Here is a 27,538-nt window from a genome sequence, read left to right as displayed (position 1 = left end):
AGAAGTATTCAAAAAAAAATTCAAATGTTAATTTTCTTGAAAAAAAATGCAGATATTAAATTTTTTAGAAAAAAAATTTCAAAAAGCTATTGCTATTCACAAAAAAAAAAAAAAAAAATCGACAAAAAATTAGAAAATCCACAGCTGTTAAAAAAAAGAATTTTTTTATATCAATTAACTTGAATAAAAAATTCAAATTATAAATGTTTTGGAAAAAAAAACAGCTGTTTGAAAAAAATTAAAATACAAATATTAATTTTTTTGGAAAAAAAAATGACAAATACATTTTTTGAAAATTCGGAGATGTGAAGGGACTACAGCCCCTCCAGTCCACTCCCTGCGGACGCCCTTGAAGAAGAAGCTCAACTTTTTTAGACAAAATAACAATAATTTAACTATGAATTCATTTGGCTTTTGCTAAATTTGACTTTTATATCACATGGTCATACAGCAATTTCGTATTCTTTGATATAAAGAGTTATTGATTATTTCCGTTTTTGTATCACGCACAAAAGTTGAATGAATGCAGTTAATCAAACAACTCTCTTTAATAAATTAATTGTTTAAAATATTTTAGAAGGATACTTGTTTGAAAATTATAAAAGAAATCTAATTAGATTCAAGTCAACAAACTTTTGACATTTGGATTGAGATGGTAAGATTTTGTTTACCCAGGGGAAATGTGAAAAAGACCTTTATTTTGTAATCTACAGACTATATGTGGTACGTCAGCATAAAAATAATCTTAATTTATAATGAATGAAGAATATACTTTTTGTCTTAATTAAATCTACTATATTTTTTCAACTTCACTTAATTTTGACTATGTGCAATTTTTCCTTCATAAAACCCCAAGCCCTTATGAATTTATTTATTTTTCAAAGCTATCGAACACCCACTGGGACATGCTGTAAATATTTGTCGTGCGTCCGCAGGGGGGCTGGAAGGGGTTGTAGTCCCCCCTCCCAAATTAAGGATTTTTTGCATTTACTGCAAGTTTTGCAGCAGAGCAAAAAGTCTAATATTGAAAATTTAATTTTTGAATTTTTTTTCCAAAAAAATTTAATATTTAGAATTTTATTTATCATTTTTTTTACAAAAAATTTAATTTTCCGTAATTAGCTATTGATTTTTTAATTTTTTTAATAAAAATTTAAAATTTAATTTTTCAATTTTTTTCCAATAAATAATATATATTTCAATTTTTTTGAATAACTATGGATTGAAATATATATAATCCTGCGGACGCCCTTGTGTGGTCTATATTTTGTCAATATTTAATAGACATAGCTATGTGACTCAATTATAAGTATTGTATTCAAATTTCTGGAATGATTTAAGATACTTAAGATGAAATAAAGTATATCAATTGCAGATGATTTATTGTATATATCAATTTTGACTACGTTAAGTGCAATTTGTGGAATGCATAAATGGTAATACAAAGCTTGTTTTTTCTTGAGGGGCCACATATGTAACTCTCAATAAACCCTCATATTTTTTAGCATCCAAGACTTCAAAATAATATTTTCTAAAAAGCTCTTTTTATAACAGCAATGAATTTATGTCTTTACTTTTGAATGAACTATTATTTTGATCAGTGTCATCAAAAAGGATGAATTTATTATAATTTTAAAGAAAAAGCCCCTTTTTCTATTTTTTTTTTTTTACTTACGCAGCATTTTCACCGATAATAAAAAGGATAAAAAATTAAATAGAATATTTTTTAAATCTGAAAAAAGTCTACAAGCTATGTCTAATATATATTTGTCCTTCATATGGATCCTTCAAGCCAAAAAGTAGACGTAAATCACGTGGATGGAATATAAATCATTATTTTGCAAAAATAAAACACTCTGTAGGCTACAAAATCAGACATTTTACTTTATAAAGGTCATTTTAATGGCCTTTAGCTTTAAAGCCATCGAGGGCACAACTTTTTAATCCAAAGGCAAAACAAATTTGGTCGACAAATCTTATTTAAAATTAAAATAATCAAATAATATATGTATTTTTTTGTAGAATATCAAATCACGTTTAGCTACTAGGCCTTTAGAAAAAGGTGTTGAACTTCACTTTTCGGGCTGAGGAATGAAGAGGGGGTCTGGGAGGGAAGCTATCCATTGATTAAGTATATATATATATATTTTTTTTTTTGAAGGATGAGATAAAAAGCCAACATTTTTTTTATGTTTGAGTATAAAAAGATATAATTTTTTTTTGTCTTCACTGGTATAAAAGATTGCCTGGACTAATGTTAGGGCTGAGCTGATAGTTATCAACTCAGATACAGGATGAATAAAAATGAAATAAATTATGATTAATATTTACCTGCTAAATAAAAAAGAGAAAGGCTTCTAATTCGTCAATTCTCTGTTAAAATTAAAACCTTTGGTATCTGACTCAATTTCTATCAGTGTGGTTTTTTTATATATAGAACAATCATCTACCTATTTTTATAAAGGGTCTCTTTTTATAAACGGGACTTATTTGGCTTTGATATTAGTTATAATTAATATATAAATTAATACTACAACAACATACTTCACTGCTTGGTAATTAATTAATTATCAATGGGGAATTATTCTACATAATAATAAGTTCGTGAATTATATGAGTATCTAATGAAAGCGACAAAAATGAACCAAACGCTGGTTGGATAATACATGGAATTCTAGATACATGGAAATCTATGGACGTCATTTTTGTCCCACTTGAGTCATAAATCCATCTTCTTATATCAACTCTCTTGGTGTATAATTTTTATTTAGATACGTTTCTACTTAAAATTCTTTAGAAATAAACATATTTGACGATATCTGTGTAATGTGTCTTTTGTTTAAAATTTTAGCAATTCAATTTGTTTAGAATAAAATTTGTAAAAAAAGAAAATAAATTGTGAGTAAGACCGATCTTGGTTGAAAAGTGTAGTTTGACATTTTAATATGTGAAACACAATATATTCAATTCTTATTTGACTCTCACTTATTATTCTACACATCATTTTCTTTTAACTCATATGGGAAAAAAAGGAAAAACACCGTCGCTAGTCCAGATATCTAGGGTTCCATGGATTTAGACATAATAAATTTGTAGTAATATTTGACAAACAAGTTTGAAAATTCTTCGACAATCTTGCTTTAATACACGTATCAAAGGAATCCATTTCAAGTTTCATCTCTTGTTCGAAGTGAGGGCTGATGTAATAGGTGACTTAATTTTTCTAGGCTTTTTCTCACCTGAATAGTTATGAACAAAATATTAGACTAGATACATATAACATCAACAACGCATGAATAATAAGATACATTGCAGAGATAGGGAAAAGTAATCATACTGCGAGTCCAAGTTGAGCATAACGTTCTTCCTCTCAACTCTAAGTCCTTAATATAATATTTTCATCTACCCAAGTTTGACTCCTCAATATTATTATGTCGTCCATTTTGAGACATTACATTTCTTATGAGCTCATTTCAATATTATATAGTATAGAGCCCAAATCTTTTCTTCAGTTTGATATAAAATAGCTTTCTAATTCAAGTAGAGTCGTAAGTTTTCAAAGTATGGACATGTCCCAACTCTGCTATAAGACAGGAAAAAGATCTTACCATAGATATTTGATTCACATTGCTGTCCAGCACTTTTTGAACCTTGTCTGTTGAATCGGAATTAAAAAGGGGACTCCAGTGGTTTACTGAAGGGCTGTTACCTGATTCAAAGTAATAGGACTCAACCTAAATATCAGTAGAAAAAAAATTGAAAGAATTATACGTATCTAGATAGAAGCTCGTAGCTATTGACATAAATGTTGTTGTCAAGTTTCGAAATACAAAGATGGTTGTCTTACTTTTAATAAATTAATTAAAAATAAAGCGTTGTTTTTTTAAATTTTTAATATTTAGTTGTAGAAAAATATTCTTTTATTAAAAGAAACAGAATTCCATTTTTTTGGGGGAAATTTTGAAATATATTTAGGGATTTGAAAATTGTCTAAATCTTCAAAAGTATAGATTAAAAAAAACCAACGAGTAAATAGTATTACACTTTCTTTAGTGATCTTTTTCAGTAGATATTTTGCCTATTAAATTTGCCAAGATATTAATTTTCTTATTATTTAGACTCACGAGAATTTAGACAATTTTCCTATCTTTAAATATATTGCATTATTAATAAATTGTTGACAAATGAAAAAATCTAGGCAAATTTTAATTTGATTCGACAATGATAAAGAAATTGAAAATTTGCATTTCTAACAAAAAATTAAATCAACTTAAGTCTCAAATTTTGAAAAGAAAGAATCAAACCAAATTTCTGCCTTTCCCCTTAAAAGAAAAATATGAGATATGGGCATTTAGGAACATTAATATAAAGGGGCCTACACAGAGGGTGGGTTGGAGGTGCTGTAGACCCCGCTCCAATATCCAAATTTTTTCCCCAAAAATTCAAATTCCAGTCAAGAGCTAAAAACTTTCAAATTTTTTAAAAATAAAATAAATTTAATATTTAAATTTTGTTAAAAAATTTAATTTTTTTTTTCAAAAAATTAAACTTTTGAAATTTTGTTACAAAAAATTTAATATTTGAAATTTCTTTTTTTGAAATTTTTTTTATAAAATTTAATTTTTCAATTTTTTTTTCAAAAAATTAAACTTTTTGTGAGCATCTGTTGATTTTTGGAACTTTTGTCGAAGAAGTTTGGTTTTTGGATTAAAAAAAAAAAAAAGATCCCCCACCCTCCAAAAAAAAGAAAAAATCATTATATTCCTGCAGACGCCTTTGATATAGGCATAAAAATAAACATTTTTATTGGCTACTACTGTATGTATAATCATCACCTGTTTCTGTAAATTTTCAATCCTGAAAACCAAATATATGGACGAGCAGAGCAGAAATACCAGCATTGTCAGAATCAACAGTATCAAAACTGTAGACTTCGATGGACTTGGAAAAAGGTCCATAAAACTCCAATTTCGAACGGTAAAACTCTCCATATTTTCATCTACAAAATAGAATCATTAAAATACTAAATAAAGTAGGTTTTCTAATAGTGTTGTGACCCGGTCAGAGGCCATTTTTTTCTGATTTGTGTTTGACTGATTTTACTAGACCGATTTGGACCGATATTTAAACGTTTTCTAATTATGGACCTGGTTTTTGATTTGATTTTAATGTAACCATTTTCTCCCTATCGTAGATATGCGAGTTTTATACATATGAGTAGAGTTGTAAATCGTAAGCATTTTTAGTATGAAACAAAAAAGAAAAATAATTTACAAGATAACTCAGACAATTTGAATGTTTGAGAGGAGAGGCGTTTAGCTGTCATGGCGTTAAATTAAATTATCTATGAGATGAAGGGAATAAGCACAACCCCCACTTTGAATCAAGCAAGGACTTAGAACACATTGAGGAATTACTTCGTTTTCGATCCTTAAATCTACTCTGAATCCAACATGGACTTACACTTATATAAAAATCGTGTGGATTTGGGCATTTTTAAAAAAAAAACCAAAAATCAACATGGTAATCTTAATAATTTGAAGAATGTTTTGGAGTAGAGGGGCTTAGCTGTCATGACGTTTCATTAGATCAGCTACAATCAGCTGTGACAAAGGAGGAGCGAAAAAAAGGATATAAACAAGGACATTTGCTATAATTACTCCAATGTCGATCTTCAATTCTACTATGAGTACAAAAAGTACTTACAATTATAACTTCAGGAGTTAAATAAGAAGGACAACTGCTAAGGAAAGAAAATTTATTCCTCAAGTGACCAATTCCAAAAAAACTTCCCACCTGGAAAATACACACGATTTACATCTCAACGTATAACTCCCCTTCAAATCCTCTTCCTTTTTATGAGCAAACAGATTAATGGAAACACGAGTTTGCCCTCCTTTAGTGTTAGAGTACCACTGTTATACTCAATGATGTCAAAATCTGTATGTCTTGCCTAGAAGTCGGTATGATACATCAAATTGAAAATTCTAGCAAGCCCGATTAAATGATGGGCTAACCTTGTATTTCTATTTACCTTTCCTTTATACTATCAACTAAGCATCAAACATATAACTCACCATGATTATTTTTGAATATTATCTTTTTTTATATATGACACGCTGAGTGTCACTCGGACTCTCATTTCTAGAGGAGAAAGATGTCATATTCTATCCTCCTATATCATAACATAATAGACAGCTTAAATAAGCTTTAATCAATAATACCATATGTCTCACTCCCACCCTCTTTTCATGCCCCATATGCTCAGCCCTACATATAAATCACAACTCAAAAGCGAGTAATCCACTTACAGACAGACAAACGATGCTTTATTTATATACATTATTTTCTTCTTGCCCTTATAACAGCACTACCCTTATCTCTCACTTATAATTTGACTGTGTCCAATCAAAGTATTACATAATCTCTTAATTATACGACGTCATTGTATCGATGTTTGCAACATTTCAAAACAAACCTGACGACATAAATAATTTATTCGTAAATTGAGGTCCCGGAAAACATTAGGATGGTCTCAAACCGGTCCAGGAATTCATACAGAAACCCAAAAACAGTTTCTACATAATTTGTACCTGGTGGTCTTGATAAATTGAGAAAATATTTAAAGACTTATAACGAACGAACTAGATGGATTAGAAGCATGACATGTTTTATTATTTGAAAGCTACATTGAATGCCATTGAATTATTTATAATGAGATCCATCTCCCTCGATAACTTCGGCCATAAGGACCCAGAAGCTTGGGCAGTCCAGGGGACCCTTGCAGATCCAGCATTGCCATTGTACGGGTTGACTTCTCCAAGGCCTCAACAGATGAATGATTCTGGATACAGGCCTCATGTTTGATCCTTCCCAAAGATATAAATCATATGTGTTCAGGTCCAGTATGTTTGCAGACCAAAAATCCGGGTTCCAAAAGTGAGGACATTTTGTGGCCAAGATATCTTGAATTTTTTTGGCTTTGTGGCACGTGAACTATCTTGTTGAAAGGTGTAATTTCTTCCTTGGGCTTCTCCATACATCAAGGGGATGTAAATTAAAAGTGCAGAAACAGAACCAGCATAATAGCAAAGCTGGATCCGTATGAGGTCGCCCGGGTCTGCCAAAACTTCCGGTGCAGTGTAAGTGAGGTTATCAAGAAGGCTGATCTCATTATGAATAATTGAATGTCATTAAATATAGCTTTCAAATAATAATTTTAAAAGATTTTAACAATTTATATGGTCATCCTGTAGTTGAATGCATGTACGTACCTATATGGGTAGTAAATTTTCCATTAGATCGAGGTGTGGTAGAGGTTGCTTTGGCTTGATAAAAGATAGTTCCACTCGTTTGACTTGTTCTTTTGACTAGAAATTCAGAATTTGGCTCAATGACAGATGGAACCTGGGGATTAGGGATTTGTTCATCATACTGGATCTCAGAGTCAGAAGACTCTTCATCATGCAGAAGAACCACATCATCTTCTTCCTCTTCGTCATCTAGCTCTGTGTCCAGAGCGTGAGTAGATCCACTGTTACCCTGCTAAATAATTACAGTTTTACGCTAAAGTAGCTTTAATTCATGCAGAATTTAAGCTTGAATAACCTTAGGAGACAACAAGACAGTTGAAAGAATAATGAAACAGTTCACTCATTCACGCAAACTCAGTCTAAAAATATAATTACAATAACTTAAGATGTGACTTTGATAGACTATGAGGAGAATAAAACAGTAACTGCTCCCTATAAAAAGCCCTTTTTAGGTGAAAAAATAAGATAATTTTAAGTTTAAGAAAAGAAAGAAAATAACAATTTGGTACTTGTACTTTGATCAGTTCTTTGAGTCCTGTTAATTATTTATTTTCATTAACAAGTGCTTGACATAATGATACTTTAAAAACCAGATGGCAATACAAGACAAACTGACTCAAGAGATGGGGATTTGGACTCGAGACTTGCGACTCGACTTGGACTTGAGTCCATATTTGAGTACACAATCAAATGTTCAAGATTTGGGGTTGACTCGAAAGGTACGAATCGTCAATGGACTTGGACTTCAAAGTAATTTCTATTTTTTCAGTGAATATAAGGTACTCATTAAAGTACTTGATGAGACTATTCAAGGACTAGGAATTGATCTAGACTTGTAATAAAACACTTGAGACTTGTCCTGGACTTGTAGTAAAAGGATTTAGACCCCCCTCCCCCGCCCTTCTCCCAATCCTATGCATGGACAAAACGTAGAGAAAAATAACGAACTTAAAATTAGAAAAGGGAGAACAATTGATGCTATAGTTCCTTTGTGCTCATTCTGTAATAGATCGTCGTGGTGTTCACATCTCTCTCTGAATGATTAATTCCCGCCTGCTTATAATGTATTTTTTTTTAGATGCTTAATAAAACCATCATATTTGATATAATTAAACATAATGGGCAATACTTTCTCTAGACCTATTCTATTTTAAATGTTAAAGGTTCTCTTTTCTAGAGCAGTTATTCATATTCTCTTCTAAGAATCATAAAAGGGTACGTTGACACGGGTTTTATATTTTATTCTTGCTGAAATTTCTAGTTTGAAGATAGTAAAAATAGCATGCAAACTATATTTAGGGCCTTTTTTCTCTGATATACTATTGTATATAATAAAATTATAATATTTTCCCTCGACTAATGCTATTGTATATGCAGAAGGTTTCCCTCTTTAAAGCAGTTATTCATAGTTCATATTAATTCAGTAGTCTCGCTCCCTCCTTTTCTTCGCGCTCTACAAAATGTCCATTCCTTCACATCTCTAACAATGACATAAGAAGATGAATATAACAGAGTAAACACTTTAGACCTATCCAAATTCAAGAATATGACTTTTTCCCTACTGATATGCTTGTCGCCTCTATTCCTTAGAGTCTATTTAGTAAAATAACTTACAGATGACAAGAGGAATTCTTCTTTACGTAGTACCCTTTTCCAAACTTTAGTCATGAACTTGAGCGTTGAGTCTCTTGAAAGCAGAGAAGAAAATACATGTTTTTCTTCTGATGTGGATAAACCAACTGCATTTGGAATAATTTTGGCTGTTTTCTCCTTTGACAACATAATCACAGAGCGGATCGGGATTTGCAGCTAGAAATGAATAATTCAATCAGTCATTTTTATAATGTGATTGGTATATCTAATCCTTTCACTTACTTTAGTGATATATCCAAATACATTTGAATAGAAAGCGAAATAATTATTGGTGATGTACATTTGACCTTGTAGAAGAATGTCTCCCACTAGAGCACAAGAATATCCTAGAATGGAATAAAAACATTGGTAAGAGCTGTTAAACAATATATATATATATAAATATGGGTATATTGTCAAAGTTTGTTTTTACGTCATATTTTCTCTTTGTTTTTAGTACTTGTCTATTTCAGGAGTTAATGGATTTGATGACATAGGAGTTAGGCTTCATGATACTTATTATCCTGTAATTATACTATAATAGTTCATGGTAGATCCGAAGAATTCCTAGTGCTGAACTTAATGAGATTATATCTCCTTCGGCCTCAGTCTACAGATTCACTATGAGCCCTCCCCCCCCCTAGTCCCCGGAATAATTGTCTATATATATCGAAAAAGTACGGATCCCTCTCCTCTTAATCTAATAATATATTCTTCGCCTTGTGAAGTTATTTCCGTTATTATTTGAATTTCAACTATCCCATTGTTGCTGTCTCCAATTTCCAGATATAAAGATAAATTTTGACCTTCTAAACTTTTACCATCTAAACAAAAAAAAAACACATTTGAATAAAGCCATTACAAAAGATAAAAGGCTCACGAGTGCAAATGTCTCCTCAACGTCATGAAAGCAGGCCCACCATTGATAGTTTTAAAGACAGTTATATATCAACTAAGAAACGCTAAAACATCACTTTTATAATAAAATATGAACTGATATCCATAGGAGATTTACCCGCGAGGATATTTCAACCACAATTTTTATTTTATTTTATGATGGCGGTTTCAAAGGCGTTCATAATATTTATCTAGCCCAACAATGCACATGAAAAGAGGAGGTGTCTTATTCTCTGTAAACATGCCTTGTTTAATAATAATTAATTCATTAACAAATAATCTTATCTTTTAATCTCTACAAATTTATTAAGAGTTCCTTTCATTGTTTAGTAGAAGGTGCACTGATCAAATATAAGTTTGCTGCATGTTATATTTTCTCTTTCTATATCGAAATTGGAGACAACGACAGTGGATAGTTGAAATTAGGTTATCACTTACCATATTACTTAATGAGAGTTGATCTCCACGGCTCAACTACAAGTCCTCCTCCCCCTCCCCCTGGGAATACTTCCAAGGAGAAAAACTCACAGCCTCCTCTATATAATGAGATCTTCAATTTACTTTATTGATCCTCCATAGTACTGATTGTCCAAATATCTCGAAAAAGTCTGTTTCTACTCGAACAATATGTTCCTTATAATATAATTCCCTTACTATGAAAAGGTTCGGTATCAATCATCAAAAATCTGACGTATGGGCAAAGTTATACAATGTACCCTATAAATAAATATATATAAAATATAGTATGTATTAGACTCGGTCCAAAAACGATATTTTTCGTTTTTTATAGAACGACTTGGACCAATAGCTTGGTCCAGACCCCGATCTCAGATCGTAGGCAAATACTGCAAAAATTATTTTATGAAATGTATTGGAAATTGAGAATACTATGTATAATAATGTTGTGGTTTATAAGTGTATTGCCCCAAATGCATCGTTATGTGGCATTTGTTCTTAAAAATTGGAAATCTACGTTTGGGGGAGGAAAAAAAAAGAGAAAAAGAAAGAAAAATAATTCAGAAATTATATATATTTCAGTTAACATCAATTTTGTGCGTGATATTTATATGCAAGCGAATCTCCAGACAAATTTTATTGAATCTACGAATCCAATTTTCAAATGGAAATCCATATTTGTTCACCTGAAAAAGACAAAACTGCAATTTTCACATATTTTTTTTTTTTTTGATCATAATTTTTTTAATGTTATATATTTTTAGAAAACTTCTTTTTTGGAACAGTTGTTTTTTACGAGACCAGTTAGTTTTTGAAACATAACTCAACCCCCTATCTAGTATCTTTGAGCTCCAAAAAGCAGTGTTTTGTCTTGGGTATAGAATAAGTCCCTCTTATATGACCTCCCCCCCTAAAAAAAACACACACACACAATAAAAAATCGGCATCCCCATCTTAGCCTGACCAGGTTCAAAAGAGGGATCCATGCAAAGTTTCAGGCTCATAAGTCCAACGATGTGGGCACCCATGAAGGAGACCACCTCCATTTTATATACATAGATATTAACAGATGGTTGATGGAAATTTTCTACCGATGGCCATTTTACGATGACGATATTCATGTGGACAATCATCGTAGAAGCTTAATTATGTGTTGTTCTTTGGGTTTAGTAATTAAATTTCCTTTTTCCTTCCCTTCAAACAAAAAACCCATGTTAACTCGAACTAAATGTATGGTAAAGTATGGAATACTTAGAAATTATCCAATGAGAAAAAAAAAAAAATAGAACATGTGCTATATCATTAAGTAGGTTCATATTATATACCTATGAGAATATACGGGATCTATTTATACATATAAACCTACTCTGCAAAACAACTTCATCCGCACATTGAGGAGAATGTTTAAAATTCTTAAGGAACTTCTTTTGACGAGAGCGACTTGAATTGGTGGATGTTGTTGGGACTTGATTTTCATCCGAGTCATTTTCAGAGTCAATGCTTTGACTCTGTAGATTTGCAGTTCCTCCAATTGAAGGAAGGGAGCTTGAAACAGTTGTCTTTGACGGTTGATGCCCTTTTTGTAATGATCCACATGTGCTTGAGGATTTGAGGTTGTTCCTGAAATATACAAATGGGATTAGTATATATTCATATTAGTACATAAGTACAATCAAATCAAGGCAACCATTACGATACAAATACATATGGTTACGCAAAGAATAAAAAACATTTTAATATCTTTGAATCTGAACAGGGACAAAACGAGTCTAATTATATATGTATTTACTAGCGGCTGTACAAGGCGTTGCTCGCAGTTATTAGCCGTCGACAAACATCAAGAACTTCAACTCAATGTCATATTATTAAAAAATAGATGAATATAGGAGTTCAAGTCTATATTTATAAAGCAACGTTTGCCTTATTTTTGTTCTGTCCTCTATACGGAGTGTTCCATTAAAATCGGAACACTTTGAATTTTAAACTTTAACAATTTATAATTTATTATTTAAGAATATAATTTTAAGAAAATGAATATAATAAATAAATGTGTATCTGAGGTATGTTAATCATAAATGTTACAATTACTTTTTAATGACAAAAAACAAAAATGTTTCACTCAATTCAGTTAAATTGACTCGACTACTCCCCGCTCAGATTGTATCTCATGGTCACATAATGAAATGCCTAATTTCATTAATGGAACATCCTTTTAGATTGAAGGAAGCAGGAGTTGATGATATTATAATTACTGGAAAGTGTATGAGCATATGTGCATTCAGACAATCTTTGATTAATTAAATTACGTAAGGTGTCTTGAGTTATTGCTACAGATACTCACTGCTACATTGTTCATTATTAAATAAAGTATTTAGGCAGTGAGTAGAATTTAAGGACTTCTCCAAAATGCGTTAGTCATACATCGTATAGAAAACAAAGGGAACCACTTTGTTTTATTAACATAGACCATCGTGGTGATTACATTATAATGATTTTGAATCAGGCTTGAAAGTAAAGGGACAAACGAGAGCTGTTTGTGCGTAAACCTTACCTTTTGAACCCATGAATGGAAAAAATCCTTTTGTTTTGCTCTTCAAAAATATATTTCTTTACGCAAAGATCAAAGCTAAAATTAAGAGACAAAATTGGAACGATGTAGCTAAATGGACAACAAACTTGGGAAAAATTATTCTTTTGAACTCAATGTGCATAGGTTTGATACTCAGTCGTTCCTAGAGACGGAAGTATACTTAATGAGTTATTGTAATATTATCATTTTTACTTATAATTAATCAGTGCAACTTCATCTGACCAATTAAAGGAACATTAAAAAAAAGTGACAAAATATAATCAATTTTTGTCATAAATTAATTGGCTACAAGAATACCTTTTTATACATAATCTTCATGAACTCTCAAAGTAAATTCTACTTAAACTACATGCCTAACGAGGTTAAACGATGAAATGACGTTACTTATAGTACCTCAAAATAGACATATTATGAGGGAAGCGTTTTTGCGGCTAACTAATTTGGGATAAGAATTGATCACGTGCTAATTATTTCGCGTTTTTTTTTTTAAATGAACGATTTAACTCCTGAACAATTTTTTTTTCAAAAATAAACAGAGGAACAAATGAATGGAAAGTGGATGAACGCGTTTAAACCTACTTTCAATATACCTGAGGCAGTATTTCTCATACTTTTTACTTCGTGTACCAACTCAGAAAGTGTCAACATATCCAAAAACAACCATTATTTACAACTTTTAAAGTTTGATAATTTAGATGACCTTCCAAAAAAATTATAACAATGTTTGAGGAGAACCCATGAGCTAGGGTATTTACTCAAATTGCCTGTAACTATGATAAAATTTTACACGACTATCATTTACCAATATAATTCTTCTATAATATTCATCAGGACCGTCATAACCTGGGCCTCAAATAAATTTGCTTCCTCGTAGTTTTGAGAAATTGATGAAAAAGTTAAGATTTCTTATTACAAACGTGTATCAAATTGGCGTTATTGAATAGGACTAATAATTGAAAATGATTTTGTATTAAAAACATAGAAAAACAAAACATACAAAAAACAATCAATATTTAATAAAATTCACAAGACCCTCCTGGGTGAGTAATAAGAATCGTTTAGCCTTGTTAAAAAGTTTTTTCGTATCTCATTTCCACATAAGTTTATATTATCCATGAACATGAAGTAGTGTATTCTTAGTCGAAAGTATTATGATAGTTAATGATAATTAGGTAAATACTTAAAGGATTTTATAAATGATTATACTACCCTGACATACAGAAAGAGAGAGAGAGATAGATAGAACCATATTTTAAATATTAATACTATTTAAAAGTTAGATCTGGATATTTCCTCAAGCGGGAATTTTCATATAAAGTAGGAACACTTTTAGCATATCCCTCATTTGGAATTATGTTTGGTCAGAGTGTTTACATGTCCACTGTGGAGACTCTAGCCTCCTTTTTTTTGGGAGGGGCTCAACGTTTCTAAATTATATCTTATTTATATATTTATAATTCTTTTTTTGGTCTTATCATATATGGAATCCAATATGGTAGAACAAATCAGTCTGGAATATTTTAGACGTATAAAATAATCAAGTTAGTTCCTAATATATTTTTTGGCCCCCTGAGCCTGTTTTTGACCGTAATAAAATCTCATATTTTTCTCTCTTTCCATATCTCTCTTCATCTCTCTGTGTTTCCCCACGTTGGCATCTTTATTATATCACGTAACCTTTCCTCCAAAAAGAAACAGAAAAAAGGCCCGAAATCATCTGGTAGTTAGCCAAATAAGTCAATCATACCAACCGCTATTTATATCTTAAATTCTTATTATTTCTTCAGCATTTTTTAAATAAACTACATATTGTTAAAATCTACGTAGTATTTTATTCGATACTGTATTAGAATATTCCTTATTAATATTTGATTAAAAGAGTAGCTATGATTAGTTATTATATTATGTCTGTGAAGAAACAGCCAAAATTTATTCATACAAATAATTAAATGGCCAATATGTATAAATATTATATAAACGACTATGGATCTATGTACAAGAGATTGTATCCTTGTTCTTTTGGAAAGGGAGCATATATACAGAATAACTAATTACTTTGTGTAGATATGAAAAAGAATAAATTATGAAATAGACATGACATATCAAGGGAGAAGAAGGAATCGAGAGCTGACAACAAATAAATAGGGTATTTTTGTGTTAGCAAAGTAACACCGTGTTCCCTCATCATTTCTCCCTTTTTATGTTTATACATCTCTTTCTTTCCTTTCTCTACCTTCATTCTTTGTTTCTATTACCCTCTATTCATGATTTTAACACGGAAACCCTCTAATTGTATATATATATAAAATAAACCTATTTATTTATAAGTAGTTTTATAACATTATTGATAACTTTTTGGGGTAAGCCCTTCCTAATTATGAAAGCTATAACCACACCTGCCCGCCTGATATATAAAGTATACACTGAGTAGGGACACAAAACCAGCAGTAGCATGACTAAATTACAAAAACGTGGTCTCTATGGAATCAATGAAAGACAACTCAAAAAAATTTGTGGCATTTTTAAATACTATATTTTTTATTTAATATGTTCAATTTCACATGCAATAAAAACTTCCGCGAACAGCTCATGCCGATAAAGGTCGTGCCCATGGGATACCTTGCTGTCATGATGACACATTGGAGCAATCCAAATTTCGCTGCAAACTCCAGGGGGTTGAGGTCAGGCTGGAGGAGGGCTGTATGAAGAAAGCCCAAAAGTAAGTCATATTGTTGCTGGGGAAGTTTGGGTTTTTCTGGTTGGTATAGGGCTGTATGTATTTTTTAATGTTATAGGCAGTCCGGATGGAGATGCCATGGGTCTTTTGAGCCTTCTTGGCACTGAGAACAGCGCAGAGGAGATCACAAGCACATTACCTTTTTTTTTTTTTTTTGCAGCTTCGACATTTTTACACTTAGAGCCATGGAATAAAACAAAACTCATTTATTTTCATTTCAGCTGTTGTTTGGCTATATAATAAAAACATTGTTATTAATATTGCTGCAAGTTTTGGGTCCCCACTCTTAAAGAATACATTTTTTAGGCCATATTTCAATATAAATCATTCTAGTAAAGTTTTAATTTATTACTATAAATTTGTATACACAAAAAAAAATCCATATCCATGTCTTTTACATAAACTTTCCTCATAAATTAATGTACATAAATGTTATATACTGCATACCCTATTTTTTTGTTTTCCTTGGATACAAAAAATTTTCAATATCAGGTAAAATAATCCACTTTGTTAGATATTCGGAATTTACCTTTTTTTTTAACTTTAAATGGATTCAAAATTAAATCCGCACTTCAAATAAAGCAAAAAAAGTATCTGTATTTCAGTTTTACATTTCACAGTCTGATGAAATCTAGAATAAAAATCTTTCGAACTTTCAATGACTTAGAAGTGAGGCTCAAGCATTTCCATCCAATTTCAAGCTATGATAAGGCATAACACACGTGGTATTTATCACGTTTTGTTACTCTTATTTTCAATCAATTCAGTATGTATTGGGCCAACCGATAGTATTTACTCATCTCTACCATGTAAATGTTGACAAAATAAGAGATATTTTGTTACAATAGCTTTAGAACAAATAATTAGCTGTCGATTTGTACGAAAAACATTGTCCTAGTCGCCACCATGATCACAGAGTACGAGAAGAGGATAAAGATTCAAGCGCTCCTTCACGCAGGAAGGCCATCTGTAAGTAGACAAGGGACTTTAAGAAGGATATTTACAATATCTCCATGCTATTGAAGGCGGCAAGGACCTCAAACACTCTCCAGGAGCAGGCAGGAAAACTTTTCGTGCCTGTCAACCCCCTGAAGTTGCCCTTAAAAAAAATCCAAATTCATCAATTAATGACATTACCAGAAAGATTAACATGTTCCCATCAGTGGTGTTCAGGGCTCTAAAAAAAGGCAGGAGGAAAGTCTCTGAGGCGTACTCCGCGGCCTCTGTTGATAAAACACTTTGTCTGTTATGATGAGTAAATAATAACGGTTGGCGCGGTACAAATGTGGCTTATTTAGTATAATAATGCTTCAAATATGAAGCGCAGAACACCATCAGTAAGACATTCAATTTGCCAAAAATGCCACTTAAGAGTAGAACAATGGTGTACCTTTATAGTTAGACAGCTGTTATCAAAATAAACCCGCCTGTTTTTAAAGAATGGAAATGAGTTTTTTTAAAGTTTAAAGAACGTTCTAGATCATTCACATTTGTACTCTTATAATGAATAATTTGAGTACTTATATATAAGGTTGGGAAAAAATAATTTCGTATTTCCCGCCTTTTATATCTGGCTCAATATTCGTCACATCGGATCACACTATAAGGTGTATTAAATGTGTGAGTGTATACGAAAAACAACGTGGCTCCTCCGTTCAGAATTGAATCCAATTAGTAAATTGCAATGTCCAATTTTGAAAACATTACACTCCACAGAAATAAAGTCAACACGGCTCTAAATGAATTTTATTTTTTGGCTTGCGTTTTGTCATTGTTCAATCATTTGTAGCTCTTAATTAGATAATTATTTCACAAATTTGATATATCTTACTTTTGGATATGTTTTTAAAGTGAGGTTATTTTTTTTATTTTCGCCTTCTTTTTTTCTTTTTTGTGATTGTCCTATTTATTACTAATAAAAAAATAGTCCATGGCTCCAAAACTTTTCCCTAGACGCAGTGCTTACATATTTAGTAAAAAGGTGCATTATTTTGAAAGGCTAGGGTTTGTACAATAGATAAAAAAAAATTCCGTACTTATAATACTTGAAATCCTGTTTGAATGGTATCATGAAAGTGATGATGTCGTATAATAGTGTTATATCGAATTAATTTCAATGTATAATGACTCTATGGATTCCTCCAAGCAGTTAGAAAAAATAATTATACTTAGGTGTCTTATAGAGCCACCTTTTTATAACTAAAACCTCGTTTTCACCTACTTAACATCCTGTTATATTTTTTAAATCTATCGTATGTACATAATTTGAATGATTTTAGATAGTTTTTGATCTAGAAAATCAGCATTTCCTTTCGTTAAATTTATGTATTGAGTTTCCTAAGCTTGAATGTATCTCACAACTTTTTTTCCAAAAAAGAGAAAGGAAAAAAATAAGTAGGCAATTAGAGTTGAATCGATCCCAGGACTGAATTTCTAAATGGTCATTTTTTTAAATCATCTGCCTTTTCTCTTCTGTTCTATATGAAACGAAAAAAAAACGACTTTAAATATACTCATGTCGTAGTTTTTTATTGGATTTTATCCACACTGAAATTAGTGTCTGCAAAGGAAGAAACAAAGACCGATTATGAATTCAGATCGATCTGACGATATTGACAGTTACACCTTTTTTCTTTATTGTGGAGTTATTCTCAACAAGCAGTAATACCCAGCATTTCTGGAGTTATTAGGCGGCGTCGAACAGCAAACTTTGCATTTAAATTCAGCTTGTCCTATTGAGCAAAAGCTAATTCAATTTCCACCAATCAACGTTCAGAACACTGATGAGAGGAAAAGAAGCAGAAAAGTCGTTAAACGAATAATTCAAGAATTTTTTTTCTCTCTTGTCATTGTCATGCAAAAAAAAAACAGTTGTTGACAAATACAGAGTTGTGCCACAAAACTTGGACTCCAGGGGTTGCTTTAATTAAAAATAAATACAACAATAACAATATGGTGTATGGTCCTTGTGTATAATGAAAATCCGAAGTATCCTTCACTGCCCCTCTGATGGTCCTAGCAGAAGTCGTTGGCGAGGCGATTCATCGATTTGGAGAGTCTTCATTGATCTTCATCTCCTAGCTGGACAGAAACTCTGGATCACTCCGTAAATTGTGCTCTCCATTTCCAGCTTTCTTGAAGATGTTTTCTTGAAAAACCAGGCTCCTGGATCACTTCACAATGTCTATAATCATCGCACCCTCAACTTCAGCATCCAGGAGATCTGATATGCGCTGCCTTTCGGCTTCTCGCTCGCTCATGATGACGGAATGTTAATTATAGTTTGTTTATGCAGAAAGAATAAATGCACCAGAATGTCGAAATATAATCACTAAACCTTCCTATATCAATAAGAAAATTAATATTGATTAATAATCCACTTTTTGCTACTCAACCCTCTACGTTTCGTCTAGTACTGGCTGACGAAAATAAGGCTATGTCGCATGGGCAATGTATGATATTCAAAACTAATCTACATATTTATTACAAATTAATTTCATTAACTAAAAAAAATATTTTTGTAATCACAGTAAAAAAATAAAATAATTTTCTGGCAATCCGTATAGTAAAAAAACAAAAATATTCATAGACATTATACTTACAACAGACAATACGTCGTTTGGTATTTCCCTTTCCCAGTGGAGTTACATTCATATTTGGAGTTGTATCTCGGTATTTGAGATACAACACCAAATATTGATTGATTTTTGGTATTAGACTGATTTCCACCACGATTTCAGACCATATACCAAAATTTAATCGTTTAAAATCGTGGACTGCTCAAACTATGGACAGATTTTCTCCCCACTCCTGATTTATATATGAGTTGTATGATTTATGCAACACATTTAACTCCATTCTTCATTATTGTAGGCCTATTTTTACAATTTGAAACACACATGACATCATCAACAGTTTATCTATCAACTGATTTATATGAGACTGATCCAGACCGAATTTTTTCTTTCAGACCGCTATAGGCCAAACTTATATATAGTAGATAATTAAAAATCATCACGGAGTCAAACAGGTCCAAGATTTTTAGAGGAATAGATCTGTTGATAGTTTGATCAGAAATAAATCATACTACTTTCTAAATACATTATCATAATGACAGATTGTTCCAAAATGGCATGTTGGCAGCGAGCCAATCCTGAGTCATTTCAGAGGTATGGGCAGGTCTTTCAGATCTTTTCCCTCCTTGAAAGGCTTCAGGACCTTGAACACAGTAGTCCTGGATAGTCTAGTGTCCTTGATTATCTCCTTGACAGACCTACCGGCTCGGAGGAGAGTGGCAACCATATGACGTTTGGCCTCGTCATTCATCGTAAACGACTTTGTTTGACGCGAGTAAGAAAAACAAAAACAAAGTTTTACCGAGTTACTTGTACTAGAATTTTTTATTTCCGGTCATGGAACCTCGAGATATAAGCGTTTAAAAATTAGTCCGCGTATTTATGCAACTACCGGTATACAAGGAATTATTCACACCTTGGAGTTTAACCAATCTAGGTATAGAATACAAATAAGAATATTTCAGTTTTTGGAGTAGAATTAAATCCTACAGGAATGGAGAGAGAGTACTTTGGTGTCACCCTTCAACCCTAAAGCAAGCCAGAATATTTTTTCAAAAATTTAGTACAGATTAGATTTGTATTTTTCCATGAATATTCATCAACTTCTATCTACAAATTATTATCATAAATCCTTTGGGTGTGCCACAAGTAGACTTAAAGTACCCAAAATCGATCGCTACAAAGAAAGAATTTGAAAGGTACATTTTTTAAAAGAAAGAAGACATATCGGCCGCTTTAAGTGTCATAAATCAAATAAATTGTCTAGGCAAGGACAGTCCAATATATGGACCCAGGCTGAATTGCCGCCCACTATTTATTCTCACTTCAAGTTGTATTTTTTTACAAAAATTATCGCTCTGGGATAATGTGATAGCAGATAAAAAAAAAATTATTTATGGATTGATTTTCTAAAATTAAAGGTAATTCGATCAAATAAATGCAGTAGAGGAAAACATCCTGGAGATGCCCCTGAACATGGTCGCCAGATTGGTCTTTTTTTAAGCTGTTTGAAATAAAAAATTAGATTTAGTCAAAATTTAAAATGAATATGTATTAATAATTTTGTTTTATAATTCCATTTTTCATGAAATTTAATTGAATAGGTTCTGTGGCCCATTATATATAAAGGTTGTAAATCCTTGACTTAAACTATAGGTAAAGTTCTTGGGTATCTTAACTCATTCCATTCATTTGAATACAAAGCCTATAATTGTCTTTAATATGTTTATATAATATTGGGCTGTATATATAAATACCACATGAGCTGAAAAGTACTGGGATTCATACATATATGTCACCATTTTTTTTATTCAACTCATTCAAGACACCTTTCAAAATTTCATGACAATCTGTTTTTTTAGTTTTGTGAGTTATTGTGCTAGGTCTTTTGTTATTTCCAAAACAATGGATCAAAAACAATTTAATATTTTAAATTTTCGCTGCTTCTTGTTGAGAAAAACTAACCTTCTAGTTAAGCAATCCCTAGAAACTGTTATTTGGACTCTGATCCATAGTACGAATGAATAAATATTTATTATAATTTAAAAATGTAATTTTAAACAAGCCCTGGACTTTTTAGGCCATTTGTTATGAAGTAAAAAAAATAAATTGGGACATTCTTCTTTACTTTATATTTCCTCAAGATTTTTTTTATATTGACACACCACAAACGTGACTTAAAGGCTCAAAAAGTAATAACATTATATGCAGGTTATTAATGAAAACTAAATGTCAAGGAGGGATATACAAAGGTCATATTTGTTTTTCCTTCAGCTTTTAACATTCAATATCGGTCAAATAAAAGTCTCAAAAAAGAAAGTGCATTAAATATACCTTCAGAAATAATAATTGCTTCAAAATACACACTTTCATATAACCATGGTTTCCCATATAACCAAATCCAAACAAAAATATGTCGTAGTATATTATGTACAAACACATTATAATATTACAGCCTTATTAAAAAGTATTTTCTTTGAGGGGCTTTTATCGAAGTTAAGTCTGATTATGGAAAGAGGTAAAAGGTCTCTCTGGAGAGGTTAAAAAAATGATACAAAGTCTGTGAGGAGATAATGATGTGGTTTGGAGGCCTCCTCACCTCACACGATTTACCCCCCCCCTCCGTTGAGGTAAACATACATCTTTTCACACCAGCCCACCATCATTTTTACACTTCGTTTTTGCTTGAAACTCATAGAGAAAACTTAACTCTCTCTTTCAAGAAGTTAAAATATTTGGAGATACCTCTATGGTGTTAACATACCTAATATAATACTTAAGATATTATATTTCTATATGTTCCAAATTTGTCTGAATCACCGCAGAAAGCAAGACGCCCTTCTCTCCCCCCAAAAAAAAAAAAGTACAACTTCCAAGCTTTTCTTAAGATTTTGCAGCCTCTGACTGGCTTGATGAGTATTCGATATATCAACAAGATTGCCAATCCATACTTGAAAAATCCCTTCAGCTACATTTCTAACTCACGCCATTAGAAAACACAATCTTTATTGAATACTGCTATCCTCATGTGTTTGTTTTCTTTTTCATTTTAAAATACAATCACTTCCATCCAAGGAACTCCCCTGACCAATTTTTTCCTACTTTCCTAGCCTACAAGGTCCCCTTGTCTTAGGCCCAGTAAGAAAGTTATTCCTGTTACTCCATGTCTTTTGGCCTGCCTACAAATCTTAGATGAACACACTCTTTTTTCTACTATTTATTTGGGAACCACAGGATTTTTGTAGAAAGTTGAACAAAGATATTTCAAATATTAAGTCTTTTTGGGAAAAACTCTTAAATTTATGGAATAGTTTGACTTATATAATATTATTGTTTCTAAAATGAAAACAAATAAAAAGATTGTTATTTACTTTCAAAAGCAAACTTACTTTGAAGTTTGGGAAGTCTTAAGTGTCAATTTATCATAGCTGAAATGAAATTTTTATTCAGAAAAGCGTTTAATGTAAATTTATCAGACCCAACAAATCAAATAATCATTTAAAGCATTTGACATTTACTTATGCCTATAAGATTCCGTAGATTTTCGAGTGTCATTTGAAATCAATGTTTCAGAGTTTTTCTTATTTTAACAACTTTAGTTGAAATGTCTACAAAAATCCCATGGCTTGCAAAGAAAACCCGTTTAAAAAATGAGCATTCTATTAACCCACATATCCATAATATTCAGATATTTTTTTTAGTATGCTCGTACGTCGTACATAAATCAACCAGAATTAATTAAAAAACTCCTTCTTAAAAAAAAAAAAAACTAATAAAAAACTTCAAGCTTGAACAGAGTTTCCTTATAAAACATCAAAACACTTTGATTGAATGATAATTAGTTTATACTTTGATAGAAAGTTTCACCGTTTCTCATAAGCACACATACACACAAGTACTCGATACTTCAATGATCTCTTCTCATGAATGAAAGGATAATAAGAACAGTTTGAGAAAATATAAAAGCGTTGTTCAGGCTCTTAACAATAACACAAAATCACACGCTAAAAAAATGCTTATGATTTACAAGCCTATAAATACATACTCTCCTTTTCTTTTCTATATTCATATAAGGGGCGGATCTTTTGCTAAACACGCCAATTCTTAGAAACCAGATTTACTACCAAGGTGATCCCTGATAGGTGGGGTGCTATTATTAAAAGAGTTTTTGTTCTTATAAAAGGGGGTTGTTAAATTTCCCAACATGGCCTATATTAGGAATACTGACGTCATGCAAAACGCTATATTTGTACCGTTACTATATTTATAAAGGAAGTTGTTCTGTGCGATGGAATGTTTATATGTCTGAATGAATGTATGGATGAAAAATAGTCACGGGGTGTACTCTATGTATATAGTGCTTTCTAATATATATCATAAACATATTTTGATCGAAGAAAAAACAAAATGAAGTTGTATGGATGTGTATATAGCATCAAACGTGAATACTGTATACAGTGCTCCCAGATTTATAGTATATCATATCCATATTTCGGATTTAATAAATAACAATGTAGTCGTATTAATTAAATATTGTAGGCGTGTGGGTGCATGTAGCATCGAATGCAAACACTGTTTCTATTTGTTTTTGCCACCTTATGTATATAATAATTCATTTGCATTTCCAGTATACAATGTTACGATTTGAATAAAATATACAGGCTGCAAAAATGAATTAATCATTGAAGGCGGTTTGTATTTAGCATAACGGGAGCACTGGTGTATTTGTTTTTGTTAGTGAGTAATCGAGAGACTAAAGTACGCATTAAATCTTCTTTTTTTTTTCTTACTCTCAGGCTCTTTTTATTTCATTTTCGAGTACACAGCACGTCATATGAATGGATTGACATGTTGAATAGTTACGTGGGAGTGTGCTCAAGAAAAACAAATTGTTAAAATGAGGATTTCTTAAAGAGTTCTCTTCTATGTATATCTTTCAAGTAAAATGTATCTTTTAGCCTACAGCTAATTACTCTTGACAAGGCCGGGTACTACCGCTTTTAAATAATAATAAAAGAACACATCTGCTCACCTCTCATTCTCAACATTTCCAGTGGACTCTTGTTGATCGTACATCTCGTAACTGCTCTCACTCAAGGGAAGGCCTTTATGCTCCGATTTTGGACTATTGGTGGATAAGACAGAGGAAGATGAGTACTGACCCGCTCCACTAGAATCCCTTTGATTATTACTATTTGACATTGAAGAATTGGAGTGGGATATACTATTAGGATTTGGGTGTATGACGAGTCCCCCACATTGGCACCTATAAGAAAAAAAAAGTATGATCCAAAATTATAATTTGCTACTTTGCTGAATCGAGGGTATACATGTGGTATATTATAACCAATTATAAATATAGCATGTGCACAAAAATGGTTGAAATTTATTTATTATTAAAATATAATTAACATTTAAAGTTTTAAAACAATTAAAATATTTAATAATCTTGGATATAAGTATATTATTGACATACGTTAACTTTTTTAACATACAAAGGAGATTCCCTTCACACTTCTCCGTCTCCCACACATCCTCAATCAGCGTGCGCGTACGTACGTACGTAGTGGTTGTGTTGGAGAGGATCCCCAGACTATCTACTGGTAGCTTGGCACCCTTAAGGTGAATGGAAAACAAAAAATGAATGGCGACCGCCAACCTAACTAATTGCTTGAAATGTTATACCGGTTGCAAATTTAAATATGGGATTTTTTTAAAATTTTAAAGAATTATGAAGAATCACTATCCAAGTTTCGTAAAAAATAAGTATCCAACTGTGATTGAACTGCGTTGTTTTCAATTATCTAAATGGTTTTTGTAGATGTCAAACCAAATTATCAATAAGATATCAGGCATGCAACACGCCAATGCAAAAGTTTGTATCCCAGTCAATTTATACACATAATAAAACAAAATATTTTTGGGAAGAGTGGATCTTGATGATGTCTATACTACTAAAATCACCCATAAATATTTGTACAAAAAAACTAATAACTTCCGTCCTCGTCTGACTTTAAATTTTTGAATATTGAATATGTGGGCTAAAAGTCCACTAAATTTGAATGTTCTCAACGAACGGATAACTATTTTATTAAATTATGTTCGTCACTATGCAGCCTAAAACGCATTATTGACGCCAAAGGACTTAATATTTAATCAAATATATTTATAAGATAGATAAACTTATATTTTAAAAAAATTGTAAAAATGATTGATTTACATATATGTATGTATATTGACACCGAAAAAAGGGATTTAAATATGTATTAAGGCCGAAAAAAGGGTTTGAATAAATGTAAATTAAATATGTTACTCTATTTAGAAAGACCGCAAAAATTGGTCTATTTATTGAGACTGAAAAAATCAGTTTATTTATATAGACTGAAAAATAAGTATATATATTGAAACAAAAAAATAGATTTATATTGTGATGTTGACAAAAAATGTTGTATTGATTGAGACTGAAATAAATCGCTTCATAGATTGAGACCAAAAGGAATTGGTCTATCTAGGTATTGAGACCCAAAAATTGGTCCAGTATTTGGTCTCTATATTATGCCATGCCCATATCATTTGAAAATGCAATTTCTTAATTTTAAAGTTGAGGCGGAAATACTTTGTGATTTAAATAGAAGACGATTGATTATCCTTGAAAACAGGAAGAAAACAGAATCAAATCAACGTTGAGAGGAATAAATAACAAATTGAAATTGCATTTCAATTGCAGATTTTCGCTAATTATATTTTTTATCTCGAGACCATCTCAAAATTTTGGTTGGATATTCAACAACCCAATCCAATCCCTTGTAGATTGTCAGTATTTGACCATTCTAAAGCAATTTGAATAATTAAAAATAAAAGGTTTGGTGGGTGATGAAGAATAATTTCATAAAGTGGTTGTTCTTTTTGAACTTTTACGAAGGAAAAAAGGAGCTACCTCGGAAATCAAAGTAATTCACTTTGCATTGTTAAACTCAAAAGTCCTTATTATAATCAGGATGACGTCGTACAAACCTATGATAGTTGAAGAAATGAGAGCTATAATCCACAAGATTTGTACCTTCAGGACTAAAAGTTCCAAACATCGGAGAATATACATGGTTCACATTACCAGAAAAAATCAAATAACTTCTCTCAATGGCTTCCTACAAGGGAAGAGTTTTTAACATAATTATAAAGAATTTTAGGAAAGGCTTGACATGTTATGTTTTTTAATTATTCTACCTTTTATATCCTGCTTTTTATATAGAGTTTTTAGTTTAAGCTTAAAATATAATGTTTGTTTCAAATGTATCAATACGTAATTTTCCCGGAGTTTTATATTATATTTATACTAAGGAACTTAATGATACTACAAATCGGTGTAGAGGGTCATACATTTATGACGATCAGTTGACGAGGGGCTGCCGATTTAAAGATTTATTTGGGATGAGGGGGAAGAATGGGTATAATATATTTTGGAGTCAACTCCAATGAGAACTGATCAGCAAAACTTTCCCAATATGAAGTTTATCAGTATGGGTGTACGAAAGGAAAGGGAGCTGGAAGACGGTTATTCCCTAACAAACGAAGGATTTTTTGGTTTTATAGTAGGAAATTTATTCGGTTGGTAAAAAAGTTTTATGGTAAAATGGAGAGTAAATTATTTTTATATGGATTTCTTTTCTAAAACAACATTATGCAGCGGAGGCAAAATTTTAATTTTGGAACCTTTTCAAAAAAGTTCCAATTCCAAGACCCCCCCTACAAAAAAATTATATATATATATAATCCTGCAGACGCCCCCTGATCAGTGATCTTATAGGTCACCAATACATTTTTTTACAAATACAAGGGGGGCTCTAAAAATTAAAGACGTCAAATCAGAGGGGGATATCAATTTTTGGACAAAACCAGACAGGGAAGGAAAGTATCAAAAAGGTACTTTTTAGGGACATCCTAAAGGTATAATCCCTATATATAAAGACTGTAAAAATAGGTCTAAATATGGAAACAGAAAACATTTGTTTACTAGACGAAAAAAATTGTAAGGGGTGTGTGCATGATTATATTTTGGAAGGGCCTTAATTTTTGGGATTTTTTCTTTCTCAAAAATAAAAATGTTTTGTATAAAAATTTGAAAAATTAAATTTCTTATAAAAAAATTTCAAATTTTGGGGAAAATTTTAAAAATCCACAACAAAAATTCAACAATCAATCACAAACAAACATATTTTGTGGTTAAATTAAAAAAATAAAATTTTTAGGAAAAAAATTCATTTATCAAAATTTTGGTGAAAATTTTCAAAAGTTCATCGCTATTTACAGAAATTTAAATTTGTAGAAAAAAAGATTCATA

At 31.4% G+C, this 27,538-nt stretch overlaps 1 protein-coding gene across 2 annotated transcripts in view; it reads right to left on the bottom strand.

Annotated features, from left to right (window-relative positions):
• Window positions 1–1,129: 1,129 nt before the first annotated feature.
• LOC121121957 (uncharacterized) overlaps window positions 1,130–27,538 on the bottom strand; it is a 40,609-nt gene continuing 14,200 nt past the window's right edge. Inside the window, exons 2-9 of one of the 2 annotated variants that reach the window (XM_040716951.2) lie at window positions 24,233–24,466; window positions 11,665–11,918; window positions 9,189–9,292; window positions 8,928–9,122; window positions 7,275–7,542; window positions 4,836–4,999; window positions 3,609–3,734; window positions 1,130–3,239 (exon numbers count right to left, since the gene is read on the bottom strand). In XM_040716951.2, coding sequence (XP_040572885.1) covers window positions 3,168–3,239; window positions 3,609–3,734; window positions 4,836–4,999; window positions 7,275–7,542; window positions 8,928–9,122; window positions 9,189–9,292; window positions 11,665–11,918; window positions 24,233–24,466 — 1,417 coding nt within the window. In that variant the 3' untranslated portion in view covers window positions 1,130–3,167. Of the gene's footprint in view, window positions 3,240–3,608; window positions 3,735–4,835; window positions 5,000–7,274; window positions 7,546–8,927; window positions 9,123–9,188; window positions 9,293–11,664; window positions 11,919–24,232; window positions 24,467–27,538 lie in introns of both variants that reach the window. The other variant, XM_040716950.2, reaches the window with a different exon arrangement.

Source organism: Lepeophtheirus salmonis, chromosome 7 (assembly GCF_016086655.4).
Source record: "Lepeophtheirus salmonis chromosome 7, UVic_Lsal_1.4, whole genome shotgun sequence".
Lineage (NCBI taxonomy): Eukaryota > Metazoa > Arthropoda > Copepoda > Siphonostomatoida > Caligidae > Lepeophtheirus > Lepeophtheirus salmonis.
Note: the sequence above shows the minus strand (reverse complement) of the source record. Positions and strands in the feature narration are given on the sequence as shown.